General features: G+C 42.0%; 1 protein-coding gene and 1 long non-coding RNA gene across 2 annotated transcripts in view; one reads left to right on the top strand and one right to left on the bottom strand.

The window, feature by feature from the left end:
- Positions 1–27,087, top strand: part of nectin1b (nectin cell adhesion molecule 1b) — a 48,788-nt gene that overhangs the window by 17,415 nt on the left and 4,286 nt on the right. The window contains exons 2-5 of the mRNA XM_042064136.1: positions 14,563–14,934; positions 15,706–16,005; positions 16,484–16,601; positions 19,261–19,412. Coding sequence (XP_041920070.1) covers positions 14,563–14,934; positions 15,706–16,005; positions 16,484–16,601; positions 19,261–19,412 — 942 coding nt within the window. The remainder of the gene's footprint in view (positions 1–14,562; positions 14,935–15,705; positions 16,006–16,483; positions 16,602–19,260; positions 19,413–27,087) is intronic.
- Positions 3,126–12,150, bottom strand: LOC121684192. The gene is made up of 3 exons (XR_006023057.1): positions 12,040–12,150; positions 7,271–7,347; positions 3,126–4,438 (listed from the first exon to the last, which is right to left on the bottom strand). It is a non-coding gene; the product is annotated as an uncharacterized LOC121684192 (long non-coding RNA).

A 27,087-nucleotide genomic window follows, 5' to 3' on the forward strand; every position in this document is an offset into this window, starting at 1 on the left:
GCGATTGTGCTTTGCCGAAGGAAGACCAATGATATTGTGCCGATGTTTTCCTCCACTGGACCCGTTGATGTGTTTTCTTCACACAACTAGGCATGACAGATCACCTTGTCTCTTCTAAATGTTGTTTGGATTAGGTAGTGGGAGTCAGGTGGAATGAGCTGAAACAGATTGAATTGATGCTCAGAATCCGATACACATAGTGTTAGGGTTTTATGGCCCATTGCCTTTAGATAATTGGCAGTCTTTATTCTTGCCTGAAGGCCTTAGGATGAATATGAGATGTAGTGAAAGCTATTGCTGTATTTTCCCATTGATTACATTTGTATAATACTCGAAAGCATACCCTTTTTTGCCAATAGTATACTCATTTCAAATAGAAAATAAAAGTGCTTCCAATGAAATTTAGATTTCTGTTGTAATATCTGTAGTTGAGTGGTTTATTGCTGATTTATGAGCTTTTAAATATGAAATGAGTTTCATTCTTCCTGCTCTCTGCCCATTGCCCCGTAAAGGAGTCCTCTCGTATCTTAGCAACCAGGCACACTTTAGCTGACAAAACTAGTCCTCTGACTCACTGGCAGGAAGGGAATCAACACTCATTCTACTGTCACCATACATTATGTTCACATACTGCTTAAAGAAATCAGTTACACATATCAGGAAGGTCCCGTATTGATGTATCGTGCATATTAAGCCATCTTCCAATCATTATAGTGAAAACATTTTATGCTTTTACCGCAACATAAATTAATGCAAATTAACTGCATTTTCATTTGACTGTTCCTTGAGGATATTTTTCTGCTGCTTTGCTTCAGTAATGCACTTCTAAGCCATGCACTGATGCTCATATGAAAATTTGATGCACTATGGTTCATTCTCCCCCATCACAACATTTGGCTTAACAAGCGTAGCTTTTCCCCTTCCCCCTCTGACATGAACTGCAGCTGCTCTCTCTCTCTCTCTCTCTCTCTCTCTCTGTGACACACCACATACTTTCTCTCTCACTCACTCTTTCCTTTTTCTCTCTGTTTCATGCCCTCCTTTACCCTTTCTTTCTCCCTCTGCTCTGAGCCAGTCCGTTCCATTCTGTTCCGTTCCGTTCTTCGCGAGTGTCAGCTTGTGGGTACTCATGTGGGGGTTTATGTCACGCTAGGCATACATACAGAATCTGCTCTTGGCATGCTGAGAAGGGACTACACACACAGCACGCCAGGCATGTCTTTGCAGCTCATGGTCATTATCACACAGTCTTTTTGACAGACTCTGTTCATGTGTGTAGGTGCACACGCACCACATGTGTGTTTCTAATATGATGCACTTGCACAAATTGATTCGTATGTTGTGGACGGAGGTCACACTAAATGGCTGCACACACAAGCCAAAGGACAGGGCAAGGACACAGAGCAGTACAGTAACAGCATGTAGGCCTACCCGGATAGCCTGTGGTCATCGCTTTTGTTCTCTTAAAGTCCAGGTTTTGTCCATTGTTCTTTCAGAAATACAGGCAAGAACACACATTCAGAGACTGTAGCAGTTCAGTGCTGGCGCCTCTTGCACAGGGTGACTGCTCTGAAGGTCAACAAGGGAGCGATGTTAGAGAGTCTGTCAAAAGCCTTTTAACATAGAGAGTCCAGAGCCCACTGGCCTCTATTAATGCAAACGCTGGCCAGCTCTATTGACTTATTAAATGATGGCAGACCTGGGAGAGTAGGTGGAGCAAAAATGTAGTAATAGCAGAAGCTTAATTTCTCCCTGAAACATGCCAATGAATGGCAGAAGTTAAAATGAACACAGCATTAGTTAGAGGACCTGGTAATATTATATGTTGATTGATGATGTGAATGATGAATGGTGACGTGTCATTCATGTGAGCAAATGCATTGAATAATCTTAGGCGTCACTGATATAAAGCATAAAGCCTTAGTTGCCTACATCTCAAGGCAGGGCAACGTCTGGTAGAGCTACTCTTATCTCTACTCTAAATCTAATATTATGCATTTGTTAGTGATGAGTCACTTAAGATATACTTAGATAAAAAACATACATATAAAATAGGTCTGCTGATCTGAAAAACATTTACTCCACAGAAATACTCCACAGTGCCCTCAGAAATAGTTATGACATCTACAACTTATATTAATGTGCATTATAAGTACCATACATCATCATGATCATCACATCATCATAAATATTGACCTGAAAAATAAGACCTCTCAGGAATACTGGGATACTGAAGCACAAAGCACCAGGATCATGTTCCTCTGCTCTACATCCCTGCAGTCTAATCTGTCCACCCCTAATGGATACCGCAGGAGAAAAGGTCAGCATACATCATGCCATCTTCAAAAAGTCACGCAACAAACACAGCAAGCAAACTCTAATATGAATAGGCCTCCATTCTGTGCTATGAAGCATCTCAGCTCCTCCTGTCAGTGGGCACTGGGCAAGTGTACCAGAGATTAGCTGACCGCCCTGTTTTACCACAGTTCAGCGGCCAAGTCGGAGTTGAGTGAGATGGGCTGAATCAGGTAAAGAAAAGCAGTTCTGTCTAGTCTTGCTCGTTTCTGCAAGAGTGTTAGTCAATCCTGTAACCCTGCCCAGAAAGGAGACTGCCCTTCAGTGGATTAATCATCAGGCAAAGAACTGTGTGCCCTGGATCCACCCACAACATGGTGGATAAAGAGCTTGAAATAAAATATTATGTGCAGTTTAGTATCTGTGCGACAAGATTCAGAAACAGAAAGAAAAAAAATACATACCCTTGTCATCTGGCATTTTTTTAAGTAGGTCACTACAAGTTTCAATTCATAACAGCTGAGTGGGTCGTGTGCATTGATGGGAAAAACTCATAAATATTCATATTTTTTTTCTATTTTGGTCAGTGTTACTCCACAAACAAGTACTGCAATTTTTCCCATTGTAAATAACACTGATGGAAAAAGAATAGTAATAGTTGCCACTTCTCATCACATAGTGGGAATAGAACAGCTAGTGCAGAACAAAGTCTTTATTATATTCCAGAGTAAATTCATGAAGTGCATCTTTATGTTGACATACATGGCAACAAACTGATCTACACACTGTAGTTTGTAACAGGGATTTGCTAATGGCCATATCGGTACGCAGCTAGCTGCAGGCCTTACTTCCTGCCTATGCTAAATACAGTGGTTTGCAAAGAAGAACATTGGACATCCTACAACCATCAATTTGTCTAGGGTTTTTAATGGGTAAGCAATGCAATACAGGCAATACATCAATACAACCTCACACATCTCATAGCCCTACAACGTGTGCTTTGTGACTCTGCGACTGTTTTTTACCATTTGATAACCACTTGACTGATGTATGCAGTAAAATAATGAATAAGTATTGTGGTAAAGGACACAATACAAATGATTTCATTCGAATTTCAGAAAAAACGAGGAAGGAAATCTAAATCATCATCCAGGTAGATTTTTTTCAGGACAAGAAATATCGAAATAAGACTTCAACTACAATACAAAGGGCAGACAGGTTTATGATATGGACTGCTTTTTGAACTAAAATTAAATTAATTTTAATCAAAGCCTTAAAAAGTTGATACTTAAAATACCCCTTCTGAGAATGATAGTGATCTGTACACAGTTTTACATTTTTTTACAAACAAACCCACAAAAAATTTACACATTCTCTTTGCTATAAATGTGTAACGTTAACAGTATCTGCAATGGATGAATGAACACTGTATGAACAAATAACAGTTCAAATTTCATTTGAGTTTAAGTTTACAAAGAAAAATGATAGTCAGCAATGCCCTGACAGCATATATGTTATGGAGACAATCCTTCCACAAGGCAACATGATCTGTTACTGAAATGGTGACCATAAGGGAACAGAACAGGCTTCAAGCTAAATAAGACAAGAGGATATTCACCCTTCTCTGCATTTCCAAGGTCATAGGATGCTGACGCATCCAAGACAAGAGATATTGAAATCAAAACACATTCCTAAAATATCTGAATGATTGAAAATGGATGTACTGACCATGCAATTCTCATGTTTCAAATTCTCATCTTTCATCAGGGATTTTCTATGAACTCAATAGTTTTAGGCTTTAAGAGGTACTTAGTAACAAATACAGGGTGATTACACTCATCCAGGTAGAACAAAGGTGTGGTAGGGCTCCAGAGAGAAAGACAATAAATGAAGAGCTTCATGCCACATAATGGGATGAGTTTATCTTCAAAGAACTCTTCAGTGAAGTGTGTTTATGCAGCTGTGCTGTCACCAACGTGTCTTTATGGGCGTTTAATGAATCCACCTGTCCTACATCACAGCACATCCCGGCTGGCTGGCTGGCTGGCTGACCCAGAGTACGGAGGCAGGTGTTTGTGTAAAAGCTGCCCCTCTTTAGTGACCTTTAAGCCTTTAATCAGCTTGGCTAGTGAGCTTGTCAATCCTGTCAAACAAGGAAAGAGAGGTAGCAGAGGGAGAGAAATGGGGAGCTTCTATTTTTCTGTGAGCCTGCTGCTCTGGTGTCTGTCACACGCATTGGTGACAGGTTAGCTGCTCTCCCATTTATGGCACTTGCATTGCTTACATTCTCAATTAAGCTCACTGATGATAGAAGAAAGCATGTTTGTGTTTCACAAGCATCTAAGCATCTGAAAATGCACAGCAGTTCACCTGTAAGTTTTTATGCTAAGTAACATGATTTGTTAAAACAACCACAAAGCAATTACTCAGTTTTTTTTCTTGATGCATTCATTCTAAGAAACACAGATATCCCATGTTGAAGTGAGACGAGACATGGGAATAGTGATGTTTGTGTAACTAATTTATCCAAATAATTAATCCAGACAACTAATCAACAACGAGCGCCTATACCACAGCTCAGCATATCACTGAGAGTAAGAGTGAGAGTTTCAGTGTGCAAGTGTATATGTGTTATACTAGCTAGAACTATTTTTTCAGTACTGCTCACTTAATCATTCTGCATTTGTAAAAGGAAAAAAAAACAGTTTTTGCTTATGAGGTTTTTAAGCACTTTGCGTGGTCCTATTTTTCATGGTTTTTCACGTGTTAGTCTAGCTTTCTTTACAGTACTGTAGCTCCAGTAAAGAATTCCTTCACAGATTGTTGCACTTCGGAGGGCTCTCAAATCTAGTCTAGCGCATTCTACCCAATATTTTCCAGGCTTGGTCTTTCCCCCTCTCCGCTTTGTGGTTCTGTGGTCTCCTGCTTCAGCCCTTGAGCCAGATGCTTTTCTGTTAATTGAAAGTAGAACTGCATACCAGACCGCTCATCTAATGCTGAGCCATCTGAACAGTGCGCGCTGCTCACCATGAACAAAATAAAAAACAAAATGCTACGAGCTAAGAGAACTCTGAGTAGGCCTACTTGTGGATGTGTGATTAGGACTCCTCATGTTTAGAGAGTGAATGTGCTTATATAGTGCTCCGAGGGAGAGACATTACTGAGGCCCAGCTGGAGAGTGCATGTAGCCAGGGGTGAATGTGCAGCAGGCATGTGTGGTGAGCATTCCGTGGATTATTAGTGGAGCACACAGCTTCGCCCGTATCCCATTCTTAAGGAAACATCCCAGCCCTTTTCAGAGCTTTGCCTAGATATATGGGACTGCTTTCTCCTCTACAATTGGTACCTATGGAGCTCAAAGATCTGGAAGCATATGAGATGGTTCATAATGATGATTCATAGATAGTGGACTGGTGCCTGTAATAGGAATTATTTGATTGTTGAAGATATGCTATGATTTCATTATGTAGGTCAACTAACAGTAACATGTTTTCATTATATTATTTTTATATGAGTATAAGTATGATACATCTGACATCTACATTTACATTTTTATATTTATACATTTGGAGGAAACTATTGGGGATTTGTATGTGGTGTGTATTTCAAATCAGCCAAATGCTACTGATGTTAAGTGGTGTTGCACAGTAGATGTCCTTGATTTGTACATATCTCCCATTGAAGCTATCTGTTCCAGCGATTTGAGATGCACCTGTGTTGATTCCCAGGCGTAGTGTGCCATTTGCCCTCATCTCTTAAGTGTGCTAGTTCTAGAAAATGCAGTCTTGCTGTTTTCTGAGAACAGGTTGCTTTTACCCATGTCAACTGGTCTGTAGTTTAGTCTATATGTAATAGTTTCAGTTTCAACTGTCAAGTTAATGGATCCAATGCAGGTACAAAACCAAAATGTGCCACCAGTACCAACATGCTAATGCTTTATGCTTCAACTTCCTAATCTCGAGTGGTGTTGTGGGCTCAGTTAGCAATGCCCTTTGTGGAGGGCTTTTCATAGTTTCTTTAAGGTCATTTAAAATGTATAAGCAAGCACTCAACAGGGCCTTTGTCCATATCATCTTTTGAGACCACAATCTTCAACTTGGTGGAATCTCAGAATTTCCACAGCACCTTAAATAAAATATTGATTTACATCTCTTCACTTTTTTCGGTCCTTTGGTCCTCAGAGTTTAGGAATACTCCAGGCACCCAGGCAAAAAGCTTTCTGATGAGATTGTCACCTTTGTCCAGAGATACAATCAACACATTCATAAACCTCATATTGTTATTTTTAGTCAAATGTGTAATGTAGCATGAAGTCATTTTGTACCACTGGATTTCAATGTTTCAATGTTTTACCTCTTGAGTGTAGTTATTTTTTGTGTGTATCATAATATTTTGCATATGAGCTTCTCCGAGCCTATTCTTAACTGATGGAAAAACATAGTGAAGGGAAAAGATTTGTCCTGCATGGGTGTTGACAAATTTGTCATCAGCATTTTTTGACCAGATTTGAGATGCATTTCATGGTGCATGGGCTGAAACAATAGCTCTGAGGGGCAGACCCAACAGCCTGCAGTCATGCTTGACAGATTCCACCCATATATCATTCCACCCATATATCACAATAACACTGCATATATCAAAATAAACGTGGCCTGTGTGGAGGAGGCTTTTCCAAATCACCCCATACAGCCTCACTATATTGTTTTTTTCAGTGTGGGGATTTCTCCAGTTAAGACAGGAGTGTAAAAATGTAGTCTATGTCGTTTTAAGCTATACCTGAAGATAAAACTATAGAGGCAATTAAAGCAACACCATGTTGATATGTTTGTGGATATTCAAGAAATGCATTTTTTGCCTATTCAAAAACAGTGGCCTCTTAAAAGTGGCCTCTTGCTGGATGTCATTACCTATTTAGACAGTGTCCGTGGTGGTCTGCTGTTTTAGCTTCATATCCTGAGTGCTATAATCTGCTTACCAGAGCTGTGACCCATGGGCTGTCACTTGGCTGCACCTGCCATCACGCCTTTTGTTGAGAAGTACCGTGTTGAGGGCCTCCACAGGGGGATACACACACACACACACACACACACACACACACACACACACACACACACACACACACACACACACACACACACACACGCACACATGACAAAAAAAGAAAATAAATGATTGTGCCTTCCTGTATTTGTACCTTCCAAAGTTCACATTATGTTCATGAAAAAGGTGCACAGTAATACAAAGGGTTTGCACTCTAAATGTATGCAAAAGATATTAAGAAAAATATTTACTATGATGGCCAGTGGGTACTAGGTGATGGGCAGTGACATTAAACAGTACATCCATATTCATTAAACGTGGGTGGGATTTCCTAACAGTAGAACTGAAGTAGAATGTGCTAATTAGCTACTTTAAATCCATCCCTTAAGAGACCTCCCAGAGCCTTTTAAATAACATTGATCAAATGTTTAAAAAATGTCCCAGGTGTATAACCTGAGAAATGATGTTAATTATGTATTTTTTCTTTTTCACCTTCCTGTGCTGCATTATACGGAAATGAGAACATTTTGCATTGAAGCAAACATTTATGTTTTTGATCTGATCTTCATAAAGTGATGGATTAGTGTTTTCTATCAATATAATTGTTGATTTAGATTGGGCACCATCGAGGGCCTGTGTACTCACGCAGCACGCAGCAACAGCTTGGGTGAATGAGATCATAAATAATTAACATGCCGAGTGCATGTGCACCCTCCTCCTCCATCTCCTCCTCATGCATATATGGACATCTTTATTTGATGAAGTTTCAGATCATGCTACAGGGCCCACTCACCCCCTTTCACTTGTGAAAGTTTCATATGACAAACCAGGTGCACTGTGGGTTTTTGCGATGCCCCTGTCCTCCATTGGCAGGTGTCCTGTTATCTAGTTTCAGGGCTGATGTCACCCAGTCAGTTCAGTCAGTAGCGCCTTCCCAGTGTTTGTTTTTTCCCCCTAGCATACCGAAACTATGGCGTCCTTGTTTAGAGAGTAGCTGCCCGTGTGTGGGGGTGGAGAAACCAGGTTTCAGTGGAACTGTCTGTTTATATTTAGTCTGTATCGGCTGATATACACTGAGGGTTTTTTTGTTTTGTTTAATTTTTTACATTTTTGTGTTTTCAAGGTTATACATTGGACAGTAAAGACACAAACAATGCACATAAAATCGCATTATGCTGGCATTTTCAGCAGCAAGCAGACCAAAACGGAGCTTGCTCCAGCAGTTAAAGGCAGCAAAATGGGATTTCAGGTGGTGATGCATGAGCTTGTGGCTCCAGCACCTCTGCTGTGTGGTCTGCATGGATATAGCTCACTTGGGGTTGGGATCTTTCACAGCAAGTGATTGATGGCAGCATATTGTGCTGTACCCCAGCAGTTTGGGTTTCAGTCAAGAGCACATTTCCTCAATCGGGAGGCGATGTGATCTCCTACTGGTTTATCGATTGCGATGTTTCTCATTGTGAACTGTCTGGAAGACATTTCTTGTATATAACAGAATATCGACATTAGGCCTTATGTTCTAAAAGTAAATGGTCCACATATGAACATGTGCAAGTAATAAGCAATAGTATTATGAGAGTAATAAGAGACAGGCAAAATACTCAGGATGTATTACTCAGAATCCAGTTGTAACCTACTTATAGACACAAGTGGACACAAGTGGATTAGTTCAAAGTAAAGTTAAGGGGGAAAAACAATGTCTGAATTTTGTTTCCTCTTTTTTGCCTGGCCTCCGTTAGTGTATCACACAATCAATATTTCCTTAAAGCTTATCTTATCAATTTACATGCTAATAAAGTGGCATGAGTTGTAGAGTGGTATCAGTGTAGACGCTAACCTTAAGAAGGACAAAAATTCACTGAGTTTGGCTATAAACCATCTGCTGCTGAGAATTTCCAACTGAACGCAAATATTTACTCAAGGAAAGTTAAATGGGATCTCAGCATAAGTTTACACATAAAGAGAAGTTTGCTCAGTGTTATGATGCACAGGACTGCCTATTCTAATTTGTTAGTTAGACACAAATGATCGCCATTTTTCTCTCACCTATTGCACATTTATGAATGTTCACTTAATCAGCCCATATCGATCCATTTTGAGGGCCATTTAGGATGGATGCAAGCATCTGGTTGTATTGGCCTCAGTAGACTATTTCCTTGGATATCCTACCAAGCTCATTTGGAAGACCATGCACATTATGAAATCATTTGGAAAACATCTGTACCAAAGGGGTAAATGCACCAAAGTTCACTTCAGTTGAACTAAATTAATCTTGTATAAAAAAACAGCCTTATCAATTAAACAACTCTAGGATCCATTTCAGTCTATTCGTCCATTTCAGCAGAACTGTCGGGCTCAGAGGACAAGTTGTCTATCCTCTGCATTTGATACTGCATTCTTGTGTTTCATTCCTGCTGCGAGAACTTCCCAAAACAGGACAGCATCCTGTATTTCCTGTGACTGTGGTGTATCATTAATGCCATTACACTAAGCAGTTTCACGGGCTATTGTGTTCTTTTCCAACCATGAACAACATACAGAATATTTACTCTGTAATGGGGCCAAGAGGATCTCTGCTCTGTAAATACACTAAATGGGCATTGCTAGTCTACTCCCACATGGCTAAATGAGGCCTGGCCTTCTCATCAGAGAGGAGTGCTTCCTGATGCAGAGGAGGCAATGGGACCAAAAGGGGTGCTTTGTCTATGTCCCGAATAAGAAAATGGTACAACACAACCTGCATGTTTTCTACGTATGGAAATGGAGTCGATGGCATCACTGTGGGAATCGGGATGTTAAACATCCGTGATCCAGAACATTAAAAAATTTGTTGTTAAAAAAAACATGCAGGGAGCTAAGACTTAAGCCCCAGGAAGGAAAGTGTGTAAAAATAACGTGTAATAGTGCAAAGAGATGGAAACTGCGTTTGTAATGAAGAAGTTATTGTTGTCCCTGCATGCCACTCCACTTAATGAGAGAGCTGCAACTTCGTTAGAGAACGTTGTCAGTGGCACGCCAACCTCACATTGGACTTATTGTCATGGTTGGCAAAGGATGTTATGACAATTTTCATGACAAGGCAAGCAGTCAATGTCATTTCCAGATTTGAAATGTCAGTTGGGGAGGTTTGGCATGTCTAATGTACCCATGCAAAGATGTGAAAGTTTAAAGCAAATCTCTTGTGCACTTGTGTCTTTGCCATTTATATATCTGACAGCAGTCTCTCTGCCCAAAGTGTTGACGTCACATCAAACATGTTCAATTTGATGATCCCCTGGCAAGTCTTGGAAATGTGCAGCTGTTCCAATTAAAGTTAACCATAAGCATGTCAGTACCTTGCAATGCATTGATTGTCACTGTTTTTGAATTGGGTACCTTTCTTATAAAACAGAAGATTTTTTAGGGGTCAGGCTAAAGAATGAAGGGCACGCAGGCTATATAGAGTTGGCCTTGTATCTCAGAGTCCTAAGTGCTCTGTGACAAAAAATAAGAGACAGACGTTCTGTGGTATTGTACTGTTTTGTATTAACTCAATTGGAATCACAAGTTGTAATTTAATGCTTAGTCTCTTCACGTGCTACGGGCTCGATAGACAGTGGAACAGCCAGCTGGCTGTGGTGGCAGGAGAAGTGCTGAGTAGATACAGGGAGCCGAGTACCATTCATCAGTCTGTCACAAGGACCACCGCCAACAGACCTGAAATTCCTTAGCACTCCACACTGTGCGTTTGCCAAGGTTTCGATTGTAATACATGTATATTATAATAATATGCCTGGCTCTGGGAAACGAGTATGTACTCAACACGTTGGCATTTCACAATAGGGCCCATTATCTACAACAAGTAGCAGCTTAAGCTTGTAAACGTGTGTGCAGTAATGTAGAGGATATCCCAGGTTTTACTGAGCGTCTCTGTAATCCCTTTACCCATGAATTCGGACATTTTCCACATAATAGTTTTTAGATTTAAGGGTCTTAAATGACTGTGTAATCACCCCACATCTATCCCCAATCCTATTTTCACCGAAACTACTCATATGGTCGTGTTTAATACTGCTGTGATCTAGGGCTGGGACAACGCGTAGACGTAATCGATGACGTAGACGCAAAAAATACGTCGACGCAAAATATGAGCGTCGATTCGTCAAGCATAACGTGTGCTGCTAAATATTTTTAATTTTACACCTTCAGTGTTTTCCATACGCTGACTAATCTGTGGCTGCGTACCACAAAATCAAAACCGGCCACCACACATTGATGTTCTATGTTGTAGGCCTACTATTTAAATTAAAGATAAGATAAAATAATTTCATTGAGCTGCACTTTTTACTCACACAGCCTTTCCTCGCCCCGCCCGCTCTCTCTCATAACAAGCCCGCTGCTCCTCTGCATGTGCATTTAAAGGAGAATTCCGGTGTGATATTGACCTAAAGTGTGTTGAAACATGATACCGAGTGTGAACGTATGTCTCATAGCCCATCTCGGCTTGTCCCCTGCACTCCAAAATCTGGCGCTAGTTAGCCGATGCTACCAACAGCTTTTCCAATGGTGGTGCTTCGGCATCGGGCTAGCCATGCAAATAAATCACTGTTTTACACCATTTACGAGGCTCAATGTATCTCCACACTTCATTGGTAGACTTCCGAGGGCCCTGACATTTATAACGAGACATTGAGAACTTCGAAAAAGCACTGGTAGTTTACTTACAAGACGATTTATACAGACAGTATCTTCACGGAGTTTAGCGTTTGCGGCCATTTTGAATTTAGTCACGATAAGTCGAGCGACGAGTAAGAATGAACAGGTATGATAACGGATCAGATTCCAAAAATAATTCAGTGGAAATGCATGGATTCCAGTTGCTGCTACTGGAAGAAACTGGAGTCCATGCATTTCCACTGAATTATTTTTGGAATCTGATCCCTTAAAAGCTGTTGGTAGCATCGGCTAACTAGCGCCAGATTTTGGAGTGCAGGGGACAAGCCGAGATGGGCTATGAGACATATGTTCACACTCGGTATCATGTTTCAACACACTTTAGGTCAATATCACACCGGAATTCTCCTTTAACAAAATATTCACGATTGTTGAAGGATTGTTGTTGCCACATAGAAGCACTGCATAGAACACAGTGGGCTAAATTGCTATTAAATCCGCTTAGCATCGTGACCATGCTGCGCAAATTTGCAGCATTAAAACTGCTGAATTAAAGTTAAAGTAAACTCTGCTAAGGTCTTATCACAACATAGTACATTGAAGAGACTAAACTAAGTTAAGTTACAGTATGCAATCAAGCAGTATCTCAAAGCTAACGTTAGAATACTGTTTGGGTGTCAAGTTTAGCATGCTTACTTGCAGCTCCTTATTCGTTACTCATGCAGGGCTCATTTTATTGACTCTGAATGTTTGCAAAATCTCGATGTAAATGGAAAAGTGTTTTCCAAGACTCAAAAGTGCTTGTCCAAAGGAGAGCCGCCTTTTAACTGTGTTAATGTTAATCGCAAGGATTCCCACACGAACGTCTTAAAATGACAGGCACTCAATTAGACATACACTACTGAACTTTATTGAATGCTACCTCTGACTAAGAATGCATTACTTTGCACTTGTATAGTCTTTTATTTTGAAATCTTAAGAGCAATAACCATATATTGCAATGTTAAAGAATTCATGTTTTTTTTCATTCAGATGTGTTAATAAACATGTATAAGTTGCTATTAGTGAATTAATGGGGAGATAATCGAATCGAAATCGAATCGGACTGAAAAAATGAATCGTTAGATTAATCGATGCATTGAAAAAATAATCGCTAGATTAATCGTTTAAAAAATAATCGTTTATCCCAGCCCTACTGTGATCACATCCTGTCTCTGATCTCATGGTGTCGAATTGTTACATATGGCCATGCACGGCATCATCTGTCATTTCATCCATATGCTGATATCATTTTATAATGGAGAGTTTGCGAGTTATAAATGAAACATTTTTGGTTCATCAGGGGAATGCTATATAAAACATTTTGTACTGTCACAGACAGTAATCCCTAGTGTATTTTTGGGAGTCATACACTGAAGTACACAGGGACACTGCAGGACAGGGTCTTACTGCAGAGCTAGCAGTGTTGGTCTCTATATAGTCTACAGACTATTAGCTAATCCATCTGTCATTAGGAAATTGTGATAAAATAATTGAGCACTGACTATGGCTAGACAGGACAGAAAAGAATAAACGTATGCTCCATAATAGCTTTCTTCTTTCCTATAGTCTCTACTTTAAAATTGTAAAAACAATGCGTGGTGAATTTGGAAATTCTTGATTTGAAAGTAAGGTAGGACAAATTTCCATCTTGCAATGTGAAGTGGATAAATCAAAAGTAATAGAAACATTATACGCGTTCCCACTCGCATCCCACATTGTTGGAATGAGTCAGACCAGTAGTTTCTGTCTGACAGACACATACACCTACAGGTACAAACTTGCCCACCATTTTGTGTGAATGATGTGTTTTGTTCGGCCTACGTGAGATTCTTGCACACTCATCTTGCACCAGAGCCACAGCTTTGTAGATCCTACCACAGATTATGTGTTCACATCAGTGGATATGTACACACACACAAACACGAAAACTCAGTGAATCTCCCATCAAATTCAATAATTACTTTGTAGAAATTACTGTTTTTCAGTGTTTATTTTTACTTCGACTTATTATGTACCTCCATAAGTAGGGAGTTTCCATCCCTGTCTTTTCCTGAACGTTGCCACCTTGTAGGAGATGTGTTCAGCGACAGATAAGTGAAGTGTGCAGGCAGGGACATGTCAGAGCCAAGAACATCAGCGCGGCTCGTCCACAGCTCGCCCACTAGTGAACGGAGAGAAGAGGCTGAGAGTGGGAGGAAGGACAGAGTGATGAATCGGACTGTGGCCACATGCTTTTTTTTTTGTTACTGACAAGTCAACAGTGGAGAATACGGATGGAGTGAGCCCACCCAGTGGGGGCGGCTGACTGCTCGTCTGAACCACACATTTTTCTGTTGCTTGTCACATTAAGGAGACCATTTAGTAAGAAATAAGTCGTCTTTGTTTAACAGTTTTGGAGGCTGACAATCTTTCTTAAGTGCAATTAAAACTCAAAATGCGTCAACCTGGTTTGGATTTGATGAGTATGTTTGTTTTCTGTATCTGTTTTCTATTTTTGTAATCTCTTTTTTCTCTGCGTTTTCTCTCTTGCAGAGGTTATGGGTCAGAGTGTACAGATGGACTCCATTAAGTCAGGCTTTGTGGGCTCTACAGTGGAGCTGCGTTGCCAGTTCATGAACAGCAGACCCCCTGTGAAGATCTCCCAGGTCACCTGGCAGAAGTTCCTGAACGGCACCAAGCAGAACGTGGCCATAGCCAACCCTGCATTGGGTGTGTCTGTGCTTCCGCCTTTCAAAGACCGTGTCAGCTTCAAGAACCCAGCCGTCCGCCAACGCACACCCTCTCTGGAAGACACCACCATTGTGTTCAACAACCTGCGGCTGTCTGACGAGGCGGCGTACATCTGCGAGTACACCACTTTTCCTGCTGGCAACAGGGAAAACATGGTCAATCTGACTGTCTTTGGTAAGGACTTTCAGACCACACGATAACCACACATGGACCAGTGGATCTAAAAAACATGTTGTTTGTGTGAAGCTCTTCACGTTAAAAGCCATGTAGTTAATGAAGAATGATTTATGTGTTGAGGTGGTCTATCTTGGACATAGTTGATCGATTTTATTTGTAATGCTGTCTTCGGCTTATTTACTTTCATTTCCAAATGGCCTAAACTACTCAGACCTGGTTTTCCTGCCAGTAATTGAAAACAGTGTCTAGACACACAAAAGCACCATCTTTATTACAGACAAGGTGCATCTGACTGAATCCCCAATTAGTAATTAAGTCATGACTTTTTTAATTAAGCCAGCAAGAGGTACTTGACCTAAGTATTCCTCTCTGGCAGTACCTCATGTCAGATCGAGAGAGAGCTACACCACCCTAAAGAGCTCACGATTGACTGCAAATAAACACACTCACAACTTTTGTTGATTATTCACACAGATGTGTACACAAATGCACAATACGTGCAATTCATAACCCTGGCTCTCCATCTCACACATGTTTAGACACATGTCAAAACAGCTCAGAGAAGACAACAAAGCTGACCTCATCTGTGCCCAAACTCGCATACACACACCTTGTCTGACAGCACTATGAAAGCTGCAAGCGATTGCACAAAACACTGGTGGTTTTCATAGGGTATGTCATGGTTGAGTTGTTTATGTCTCTCTGTGAAATTTAGTGAGTGAAGTGAAAATAATGAGACCTCATCTGTTTGGTGGCTTGATTATTCAGCACGACCTTTGACCCGCATGACCCTCACCACACCAACAATCATCGCACGGTCACAGAAGCGAAAGATGACCGTGGCCACCTGTGTGTCGGCCAATGGGAAACCGCCAAGCGTCATCAAGTGGGAGACCAAGCTGAAGGGCGAGTTCAACCTGCAGGAGACGCGCAATCCCAATGGCACCGTCACTGTGCGCAGTAGCTACATTGTGACGCCCAGCCGCGAGACCCACCGGCAGAAACTCACCTGCATCGTCACCTACCGCAATGAGAGAATCACTGACAGCGTCATTCTCAATGTGCAATGTAAGGGCCCCTTGTTTTCTTGCTTATATCAACTCTTTTGTCAGAAGAAAATTACACATTTAGTTTGTATTTCATGTATTTATTGTCATATTAGTTGCTCAGATATAATGTAGGCCTAGGAAATGTTGTTGTATATGTACTGATGTGAACTATATATGTGCACACAAACGGTGTGTTGTAGTATATCTGTCTGTGCACCATGTAGGCCTTGGCCATCTTAAAGATATATAATTTCTCTTGGTCCTTATTTTAAACAATCAGGTCTACATACATTTTCTGAACACATTATGTTACCGTTCCATCTTAACTCTGTGTAACAAACAGAGCTAACCATCTTGCATTGCCCATCATGGATCTGGTAGTAATTAACACATGTGTTCAGCATTACAGTTTGGTGGGAAAGGGAGAACAGTATTTTACTGAACAGAAGACTCCATTGGCCTTGCCTAACTGTCTGAGTTCTCTTTTCTATCTCCAGATGAGCCTTTTGTCCAGATTGAAGGTTTCGATGGAAACTGGTATTTGAATCGTCAGGATGTCCAGCTCACCTGCAATGCTGACGCCAACCCAGCCGTGACCATCTACCAGTGGAAACTGTAAGGGCCAGTCCTTTAGCACACAGTTAGAATTATTTATATTGCTAAGCTCATGTAAAGTCATGACAATAGCTGTGTTGTCCCAGAGATATTATGGGTGTAGACATAGTCCTGAGAGTAAAGAGAGCTTTTCCAGCTTAAAAGGGATTGTTTTATTGTCCTGTCATTTCACATGGGGGTGTGTGGACCAAGCAGGAAGAGAGCAATAAACCAGGTGTTGCAGTTGAGTTATGCTCTAACCACACCCTACACCTCACCCTACAGTTGTCTAGTCACTTCTTAACCGTTAATCTCACATCCCAGTCCATCTCTCCCATTTCAATATTATGTTACGTAACTTTTTAAGTCACCCACACAATAATGTTTTTTTTTTACTAAGTTCGAGTTCGATCTTAAGATGGACATCTCAGTCATTAAACTGTCTCACTTGCATTTCACACATTCCACTTACACATCTTGCTTTCAGTACTTCTAAACAATTAGTCATGGCCTCAAGGGTGACGGTTTAAAGGAAGAATAAGGAGTGATGTGCCAAAAGTCCCATGAGACACCAGCAGACATATCTCTCCTTGTCTTTGAGGCCCTTTGCTGTCGCATTGCTCCTCCGAGTGTAGAAAGGCCTGTTTTTCCTGTAATGCTTTGTGGACATTGGCAGAGTCCTGGTGGAGCAGCGGCTGGTAATTTGAGTCAGTGTGGATTAGGAGGGTATCGTGGATGGGTGACATCATTGCTTTGCCTGGCAAATGAGCTGCAGAGCCATCTGGGCCTTGCCCAATCTGAAATGGCTGTGTGTGAAACAAAAATGTGATCAGTGTTAGTGTTCACTCACAGAGCCAACAATCATTTGATTCCCCCCCAACCCCTTTGTTAAGCAGGATTTGTCTGTAATTTTTGTGTGTAATTATACATGTGGTGCATACATGTTGTAGTGTGTGTGTGCCAGTTGTGTTTGTACAAAGGATAGGTTTGCTGTGCAAAGGAGAGTACAAAGGAAAGTATATGCTGAGGCGAAGAGATAAATGTAGCCTTGCAGTTTGACTTGCCATTGCTGTTTGCTGGGGTGGAGGAATGTGTCAGTGCACTTGAGGGAGGCTGGAGCAATGTGTCTGTGTGTCCTTGATGTGATAATATCAAGGCCCAGTTTATCTCTGAATGAGTCCAAGAGTGCGTAAGAGAGAACTCCTGCCTCCCAACAATATGCTGACATTTGGGTTTTGGAACGGCATAGTCTTCGTGATGGCCACTGAACGTGGAGGAATGTTCCATTTCAACATCAGAGAGGGCGAGCTGAAAGAGAGAGAGAGAGAGAGATAGGAGGAGTGGGAGAGAAAATGAGAGGCAGAAGCAGGGGATAGAGAGGAGGGAGGGGACAGATATAGGGAGGAGTACAGCGCGGAGGGCAAGACAGTGATCAGGAGGGACGAGTGCACAGCTCTGACAGATAGGAGAGGACGGCCATTGCAGCAGTGGAAACAAGACGCTAAATGTGTTGTGAAGGCTCCCTAGGGCTTCCACATCGAGGTCAGCACCAGGCTGGCAGAGAGTGTTGTGTGCACACACACACACACACATACACACACACGCGTGCACACACACTCGCACACCAATACCCACACACACATGTAGCAGTGACTCATGTATTATTCTCACACATCTCGCACAAGGATGCAGAGGCCCTTCCACACATTCCAAAAATACAATCACCACAGACTCTTAAATCTCTAACACATCTCTCCTCATGCAGAAGCAGTCACTGATACACTCAGCAGTCCATTCTGCAAACCACCACTAACAAACCTGAGCCTCTCTGACCATTCAGTTATGGCAAAAGCAGCTATATGATACTAACAAATATTTCCAATGCATAGTTATAATACAATAGGTCTCCATGGTGGGTTGCATGTTTCTTGATGCGATTGGAAGATGCTTCTGTGGTAAATATAGGGTAAATTCAGGGTAAATATTTGGTTTCAAATATGAGGTTCACAGCTGGCATGTCTGGAGCAACCTGGGATCATAAAGGTGGAGTGGTAACTGATTATGCCAAGACAACATGCCAGAGCAGGGTCAAGCACCAGATCTAATCAAGACCACATGTCAGACGACTTCTACTCTTCTCTGAAGTAATGTGTTAACAGCCATTGATTTCTCTGTGTTTTTTCCACACACATGCTCACAAAATTGGTGTAGTTCAGAAATCAACACCAGAAAATTAAAGTATATTTGTGTTATCACTGACCCATTCCTAAGCCATGGCCTATGTTAAATTGATAAATTGTCATAGACAATTCTACTACGTGGTTAGCTATGTTTGTGTGTAATTATACAAAAATCCCCTCCTCCATCTCTCTTTCTCTCACCCCCCCTCTCTCCCTCTCTCCCTCTCCCACTTAACCGAGTCTCTCTTGACCACCCATTTTGTTTTCCCTTAAGTGGAGTGCTGCATCCTCAGGCATCAGCTGTGTGTCCCTGTTTGGACATGCAGCACTAGCGATGGTGTTTTTTCCAGAATGTTGTTTTTTAGTCTAGGAAGGAGGATAGGGAAGGGGAAGAGACACTGTTTTTCACAAGATAATTTTTAGCCCTTTCATCCTGAGATGTTTTCATCTTGACCTGTCATTTTCTTACCTGGTTTCTTTCTTTTATTTTCTTTTCATAGCTTGAACGGATCATTGCCCAACAATGTTGAGATCAAAAACAACACCCTGTTCTTCAAGGGCCCAGTGACGTATGACCTGGCTGGCACTTATGTCTGCGACGCCACAAACAGCATTGGTACCCGCTCGGGACGGGTAGAAGTCAACGTGACAGGTAGGTGGTTTGGCTTAAGCTCCGGATTGCTCGGCGCTGGGGCGATGGTTCATTAGCTCTGCACAGTGGCATTTGGAAGCTCTAGAAATGTGAGAGGAAAAAAACAAGCCACTCAGCATCCATAGACCTCAACTCAAGTATTTTGAGGTTTAATGAAGTGATCCCTACTCTCTGTTAGTCATTAAAGATCTCCCACACCCAACCTCTTTGAGACATACACTCCTAGCCCCAACCCTGTCTCACTCGCCTGAATCTTTATCACACACACCCTTCCTCATGTTAGTACATGTTCAAGGGGTTTCACTGTTTACCAGCACTCTTACTCATGATGAGTGGCACACAGACACACACACACACAGACACACACACACGCACACACACACACACACACACACACACACACACACACACACACACACACACACACACACACACACACTTGACTGAGCAAAATAACAGCACATTCTCACATCACAGGGCTTAGCTCTAGCAGCCAACACAGGGCTCCTCACACCTTAACACACAACACACGTAGCACCCTTCCCTCTCTCTCTGCAACTGTGCTACTAATGAGTGGAGCAGAAGAGAGTAAGGATCATTTGAGACGATCAGAGTTGTCCATGTAGTGGCACGTACTCACATTTCTCTGAGCTGCCTTTGCCTGGAGCAGGGTGAATGGTGATAGAAAGTAGAGTACAAAACTGCCTTGCCCTGCCCCTCTGATTTATTTGGCGTTGAAGAATGGATCTCACTTTATTTTATCTGCAAGGATGTAGCCATGGAGCCCCCGCATTTCCTTCATGTGCAAAACAACCGAGAAGATAAATGCCTATGCAGATCATGTGGTGGAGGGGCTGGGATAAGACAGTTTTACTCTGACTGTAACTCAGGAGTGCTCTGCTGCTTGGTTTTGACTGCGTCTAATTTGCATCATGGCTTTGCATGTGGACCTGTGTCATGTTTCTGGGGAGGCCTGTTCTCCTGGTGTGCTGTATCAACATCAGTACTCTGTTTCCCATGATGCATTTACTCATCCGTGTTTTCAAAGCATCATATCTTTCTCTTTGTATGCATATGCTACTGACAGAATGGCTGCTGTAATTTTCTCTAAAACATTGCTTATGCTTTTTTAGAACTTGATTCTTTTTAACTCTGTTTAACAATGTGAACATGCATATTGAGCATAGTGTTGTATTGTTGTGTAGTAAGTTAGGTACTGAGGTATGGGGTCAGGAAGTCTGTGATCTAGAGGTATACAAAGTGAGAAGAGAGGATATCTTTATTCTCACACACCAACTGGTCAAACACTAAAATGTTTCATTTATACAGGGATGTGTGTGTGTGTGTGTGTGTGTGTGTGTGTGTGTGTGTGTGTGTGTGTGTGTGTGTGTGTGTGTGTGTGTGCGGCATATGTGTGTGGGTATTTTTATGCATTTTTGAGATCTCTGCTGGAATTATTTGTGCATGCATGCATACTGTGAGATTTTTCCCCCACTATATAGAGCGTGAAATCGTTTGCATTTGTCAGAATCTGCATACTGTAATATAAATGGTCTCCCTTAGACACATCCAGGTGGCACCTCATTCAGATTAGCAGTTTGTAGTGCTGTGCAGTGTTCTTACACAATTGTTACAAATGTATTCTTTGTACTTAGCTATGGTTAGAGTCCTCTACCAGTGTATTTACAGTTGCTATTTGGTAGAAAGATGCATATGATATAGTGTCGTAGACTAGGATGTTTGGGAACATTGGGGGTCATAAACACTTGATATGAGTGTAGCCAGGAAGCAGAATGTATACCAGCACTGAACACAAGCAGGAAGCCCATGTTTTATCATTGTGTTGTCGTTGTCCCCTTGTCTTCTAAAATGGGTGCACAATGGCAGAACATCCTGAGGCAGACTACAATACTGTGACGTGTCGGCCACTTTTGGTCCTAAATCGCTTTAACCAATCAGACTGACTGATATAACAACTTTTTCTCCATGATACAGACATGTTAGCCTCATCAGTGACGTTTAAGTTCAGCTAGATTTTACCATGGCCTCACAAGGAGCATCATAATCTAAATCATCTACATGAAAACAGCACTCAAAAGCATGAGGAGACAGAAAGCAGTTCGGTTTCAGTTCAGCAGTTCACGGCATATGACATACTTCAGCTGTGTGATTCCTATGACCATCTTGATATGAGTTTGTGGTCAGACCATCATTGAGACGCCCTCATCAGGAGAGAAAAAAAAACTCTTGAGATGTTCAGGCCCATTTGCCATTCAAGTTTAGTGTGGGAATCACCACAGATCCTTACTCTCAGATTCCCATCCACCACCAATGAGCCATTTGTCAAGACAGTCCAACAATTATCTCATTATCACCCTTGAGGAAGGAAGAGATTGAGGTTTCCTCAGTCCTACAGTGTCTTGGTGTAGTGCTTTAAGAGACCAATGGGAATATGTTTCCTAAAAAAGTGAGCCTTTCATTAACCGTCTGCATTGTTTATTGTGTTGCCCAAACAGAATGCCCTGCTGAGGGAGATCATGTTCCTCATGCAGGGCTCTGTTGTGAGCACTAGACTTTAGAAGTTAAGGAAGTGTCTGGGTGAGTCAACCCCTGATGGTGCGAAACAGGCTGTCATTTGATCCCTTTTGTGGGGTGCCTTTTGTGACTAGATAGAGTACGGCAGGGAGTACGGTCTGGATTTGTCATTTGCAAGGCTCCATGTAATCAGTGACGTTACAGCAACAGTCTGGGCTGAATTTAGCTTTCTTCCTGTCCCATTACAGGAAACACACAGTTGGACTATCTTTGTAAGTACAGAAAAGAGATACTGACAGCTGGAACGGTGGCAGGAAGGGGCTTAAGGCAACTACACAAATCAGTAGTAATGGGGACGAGACCGCCTATGCCGAGTCCGAGTCAAGACCGAGTCTTTGAAGGGTCGAGACCGAGTCGAGACCGAGTCTGTTGGTTTTTAAATACAGTCGAGTCCGAGTCAAGACCGAGTCTTTGAGGAAGCAAGTCCGAGTCGAGACCGAGTCCTTTAGGAGTCGAGACCGAGTCGAGACCAAGACCATAAAAAAATTTCAGTTTTAATATTCATAATTTAATATCACCCCAGTTAATAATCAACAGTTAGGCCTACAGACTAAGCTAGATTGGGAATTGTTTAGAGGAGCAGTCTTAACGTCTTAATATGGACTATGCTGACCTACAGACACTCACCGGCAGCAGAGCCATAGAGATAAATAAACGGCTCTGACTGCAGTATCTTTGCATTGCACCATGGGATGTCATTTTCAAATAATGCCGGTCAACATTGCATTTTATTATTATTGTTGTTATGTGTTGTCTGTTTTTTTATATGAACATAAAAAATGCGTTGGTCTCGAGGACTCGGTCTGAAATTACGAGTCCTTCTCCTCCCACTGTGGTCCGAGACCGAGTCAAGACCGAGTCTTTGAAGGAACGAGTCCGAGACGAGACCGAGAAAGCAGAAATTGGTCTTGAGACCGGACTCGAGTCCGAGACCGGACTCGAGTACTACATCACTACAAATCAGTGCCTGAGAGTATCTTACACTCAAGACAGATCATCACCATCATGGAGCCCTGTTTTAGTGCTTTCACTTTAGTGACTGTTAAGAGGAAATATTTCAGTTAAGAAGATATTGCTGAATGATTTCTTTACTTTTTCATGTATTTGCATGTATTATGTATCACAAATCACTAAAAGAAAAGCAAAACTGTGTGGCATTGCCTCCGGTCAGTTTTTTGCTGCTCGAGGGCTATGTAGGATTTCTCAGGACTACACAGATCCCACAGATTGGTCTGAAATGTGAGGTTAAAGAAAGTGTCAGGGGTGTGAACTTTCATATTTGGTGTCAGTTGTGCACAGTTAATAGCATATCTCACAACTGAACGTCTTTCTTTTCTGGCCCTTTCTTTTACAATACAAATAATATTGCAATTCTCTTATGGCGTGTCCCATGCCAGTGACTGACTCCAGTACATTTCCTATCCAGACCTCTGACCCCGCCGACTCTCCATTTACCAACCACATGTGAGGGGAGGACAAAGAGAAGGGAAATGAAAAAAGTATAAATACATGTAATTCAACTCCACGATGTTCTAGGGAAATAAAGTGAGAGCCAAAGAGGCATTTGGGGAACCTCTAATGGTGAAGTAAAATTGCTGTAGTTTCACACTGCAGTGTCTTTCATATTCATCCCTCATGTTTGAGTAGAGAGGTGAATTTGCATTTTTACCAGAATAAAGTATCAAGGTTGAAAGGGTCATGGCATGCTGCACAGGTACAGAGAACAGGTCTGCCAGGCCTAGAAAGGATTCTTAATAAGTCTGTTGGGGGGTTAGCATCCATAACAGAGCTGAAGACATGTTCATGGCTCTAGAGGCTGTATGTGTCTTCTGTGTGTCATTAAATCCTCCTTGTCAGAAAGATGACGTGCACTGCCAAGGTTATTGAAGAAATAGTACAATGGCTCTCTTTTGGCAGTAGTCTAGTCTGAGCCTGAGGGGGGAGGCAGATTAACGGCTCCCTCCTCTAGTGGCCTGTGAGCCGGGAGGACACGGAGGGGGGAGATGAGTTTGGCAAACCTGACAGACGGGTTATGCATCACAGCGCTGCTCTCAAGTGATTCATGACACAATGAAATATTCACACTGCCCTGCTCATCTCTGACATGCACACACATGTACACATACACTCCGGGAGCTTGTCTGTGTGTATATGCAGTATATCAATTCTAATAGAACGCCGTCACAGTCTTCAGTATGGCTCGTCAAGAGTCCCAGTACAGCGGAGGAAAAGCACCTGGTTAGAAAACAGATTAAGATGACATGGTTCTACTGCCATTAAAGGGATGAGAACGAGGGAGGCAGTAAGGAGATGTTGCTTGATATGACCCTACTCAGGGGAATGACGGTATATGTTATGTATACACAAGCGAAAGTGAATTGGAAGTGCAGAGAGGGGGAGTAGAGAGGAAATCTTTGCCTGTGAGTGGAGAATTAAGAGACATAAACTGTCCCTCCAGTTTTTTCTCTCCGCTGCCGAGTTTTATTTTCTGTGACAGCATTACATTTCCATGACTTCAGAAGATCAAGCCACTGCAAGCAGAGGAGGGTCCCTCCTATTACTGACTCAGTCTCTCTCTCTCTCCCTCTCTCACTCCCTGTTCTTTTTTTCACACCCTTCACTAGCACGACAGGACAAGGACTGCCATTTACACTCAGTGTTGTGACAGGTCTTCGGTTTGTTCTGTTGATTCTCCTATTCAATATAGGTCTCCATTCTGCTCACTTTTCTATTCAGACTGTTGCATTCCTTTCCAACTTCTGACACGCTCCAAGTCATGCGCGGTGCTCAAGTCTGATTGCATGTAGTGACAGGACTTGTATGAACATGCTTCTCTCACTCAGTTGCCCAAACAGTGTTTGTTTAGTTACGCAATAGCTACATAAAAAAACCTGATCTTAGATGCACAGTGTATTTGCCAGTAAATTCAAGTGATATAGTCTCTGAAGGTTAACATAACAGGCAAAGTGCCAGACTCCTTGTAGGAGGAACTGGCAAAAATAATTAACTGATTTATTGTTATGGCGATTTTATTGTGCATTGTGTGTTCACTGCCGTCAAATCAAGTAAAGATTCACACAAGTTTGCTTTCTCAGTAAAGAAAATATTCTCTAAATATATTGAATTCCCTCATTATTCCTACATGTAAATGAATAAATATAAACATACAAAAAATGGCTTGGCATAAACACATAAAGAGTGTTGCTTATTTATCTTACACTATGAAGCTGTTAAGACTGTCTATTGAATTATAGCCTTTCAGGGAGCCTCACTGCACCTATTCATCTGAGCCGAACTGTGCTGGTCATTTGCACTCAGGGGTAGTGTGCTATCTGTTTATCCCCAGGGGCTGGGTAATAGGCAAGCCTTTTGTTGACCTGGAACGGTATCAGGGCAGCTGTGACAACTCTTTGAGGCTGTTTTATCTGTCACTTGGCAGGTGTTAGTGTCAGCACCCTCTCACTGAAAAGAACCCCCTTTCATACACACACTTACCCTCTTCACACTCCTCCTGATAGTAAAACCTTCCCTGCTCTCTTCCCCTTTCACTGAATTATAATGTCAGTGTGTTAGCAGTGTGATTAAGACTGGATTGAGAATAGCGAAAATGCGGCAAATGCTATTATTAAAAAAAAATACAATCAGTGATCGTATCCTGGAGCATGAGAGGCGAGTTGGTGTTTGTTAAAGCATGTTGATTTGGAAAGCAGTGGAAGCATATAGGCCCAGAGTCTCTGACCTTATAGCGATGAATCATCATGAGAGGACATGTTAGAACAGGAGCACAGTGCGTAAGGAGGAGGATGAGGAGTGAAGATAAGGAGGCTCTCTGGTCAACCTCTGGATGTGTCTTTCGCTTTGTTTTCATTGAAAAGGGAAGTGCAGTCCACCCTAAAGCTGACCCTTGCTTTAAGGAGGAATCAAGGTGACAGCTCTTTGGTGGGAGTAAATGAGTCCTAGTTGTATTGCTCAGTTTGGAGGGGTAGTATCAATGCACAGTCGGAAATGTCTCCCACTCAGCAAGAAGTTATGAATCTCATTTGAGGCCAATCACATTCAGCTCCTCCAACTTGCATAAGCCTGCTTGCAGTGCTCTTTTACCCTGATTCCCTTGTTCAGCCAGTGATACAAATCATCAGAATCTTTCACAGCTGCCATCCTACAGTTTAAACTGAAACATCTGAACTGTTGTGCTTCCTTGGCCATGGCTAATAAATGTTGCACGCACGCACTTACGGACATAGTTAGAGGGGAAGCTGATAAAGGGACCGTGTGCAGAAGGGACTGTGAGAAGGTAGCTGGGGATGTGGATGTGGCTGGCATGAGTTTCCTGTCTCTCTCTCTCTCTCTCTCTCTCCCTCCCCCTCTTTCTTTTTCTTCTTCTCTCTCTTCCCCTTATATGGTTTCGCTCCTGGCAATAGGTCAACCCTCCTCTAGCCCTGAGACTCATCATGAAATACCAATGTCCGCTTAATCTCATTAGGCTCCCCATTAAAATGGGACCATGGCTCTCTTTTGAGCCAATCTGATATGCACATCAATGTTTCTGATATAGCATATGAGGGAGTCACACATAGAGAGACCAAAGGATAAATGGAATTTTCACACTTGCTTGGGTAGTCGTGAATACGCAGCACCAAAGTGTTTCCATTATTCAGCCTGAGCTGCATAATTCAGTTAACATATTGTTCTCTATGACCTGTAGGCAAAGTGGAAACAATTCCCAGTTAGCATTGTGGTGTTCCGTCCCTTTCTCTCTTTTTTGTGGTGTTCTGCCCCTTTCCTATGTAATTCTAAGTCTGTTCCACTTAGCTTCAACTGCTATTGCTATTTGATATTCCACTCATGATTGTTGGAAGGGCTTTTTTCCTGATGCGGATGGTAGTTCTTCACACACATTCTAGCTGTGTTAGTAAGACATTTGGGAGAGCTCTTATGCAGGAGCAAGCTGGAGAATACACATGTGTGGGCAGAAGCTGACTGAGTGCTCAGGTTTATCTGGTGCTAATTACTTTGTCCTCCACATTTAGATGTGTCCCACTATTTAATAGCTATAAAGACCACTCTACACTCAAACTAC

This window comes from Alosa sapidissima, chromosome 15, assembly GCF_018492685.1.
Source record: "Alosa sapidissima isolate fAloSap1 chromosome 15, fAloSap1.pri, whole genome shotgun sequence".
NCBI classification, from domain to species: Eukaryota; Metazoa; Chordata; class Actinopteri; order Clupeiformes; family Clupeidae; genus Alosa; species Alosa sapidissima.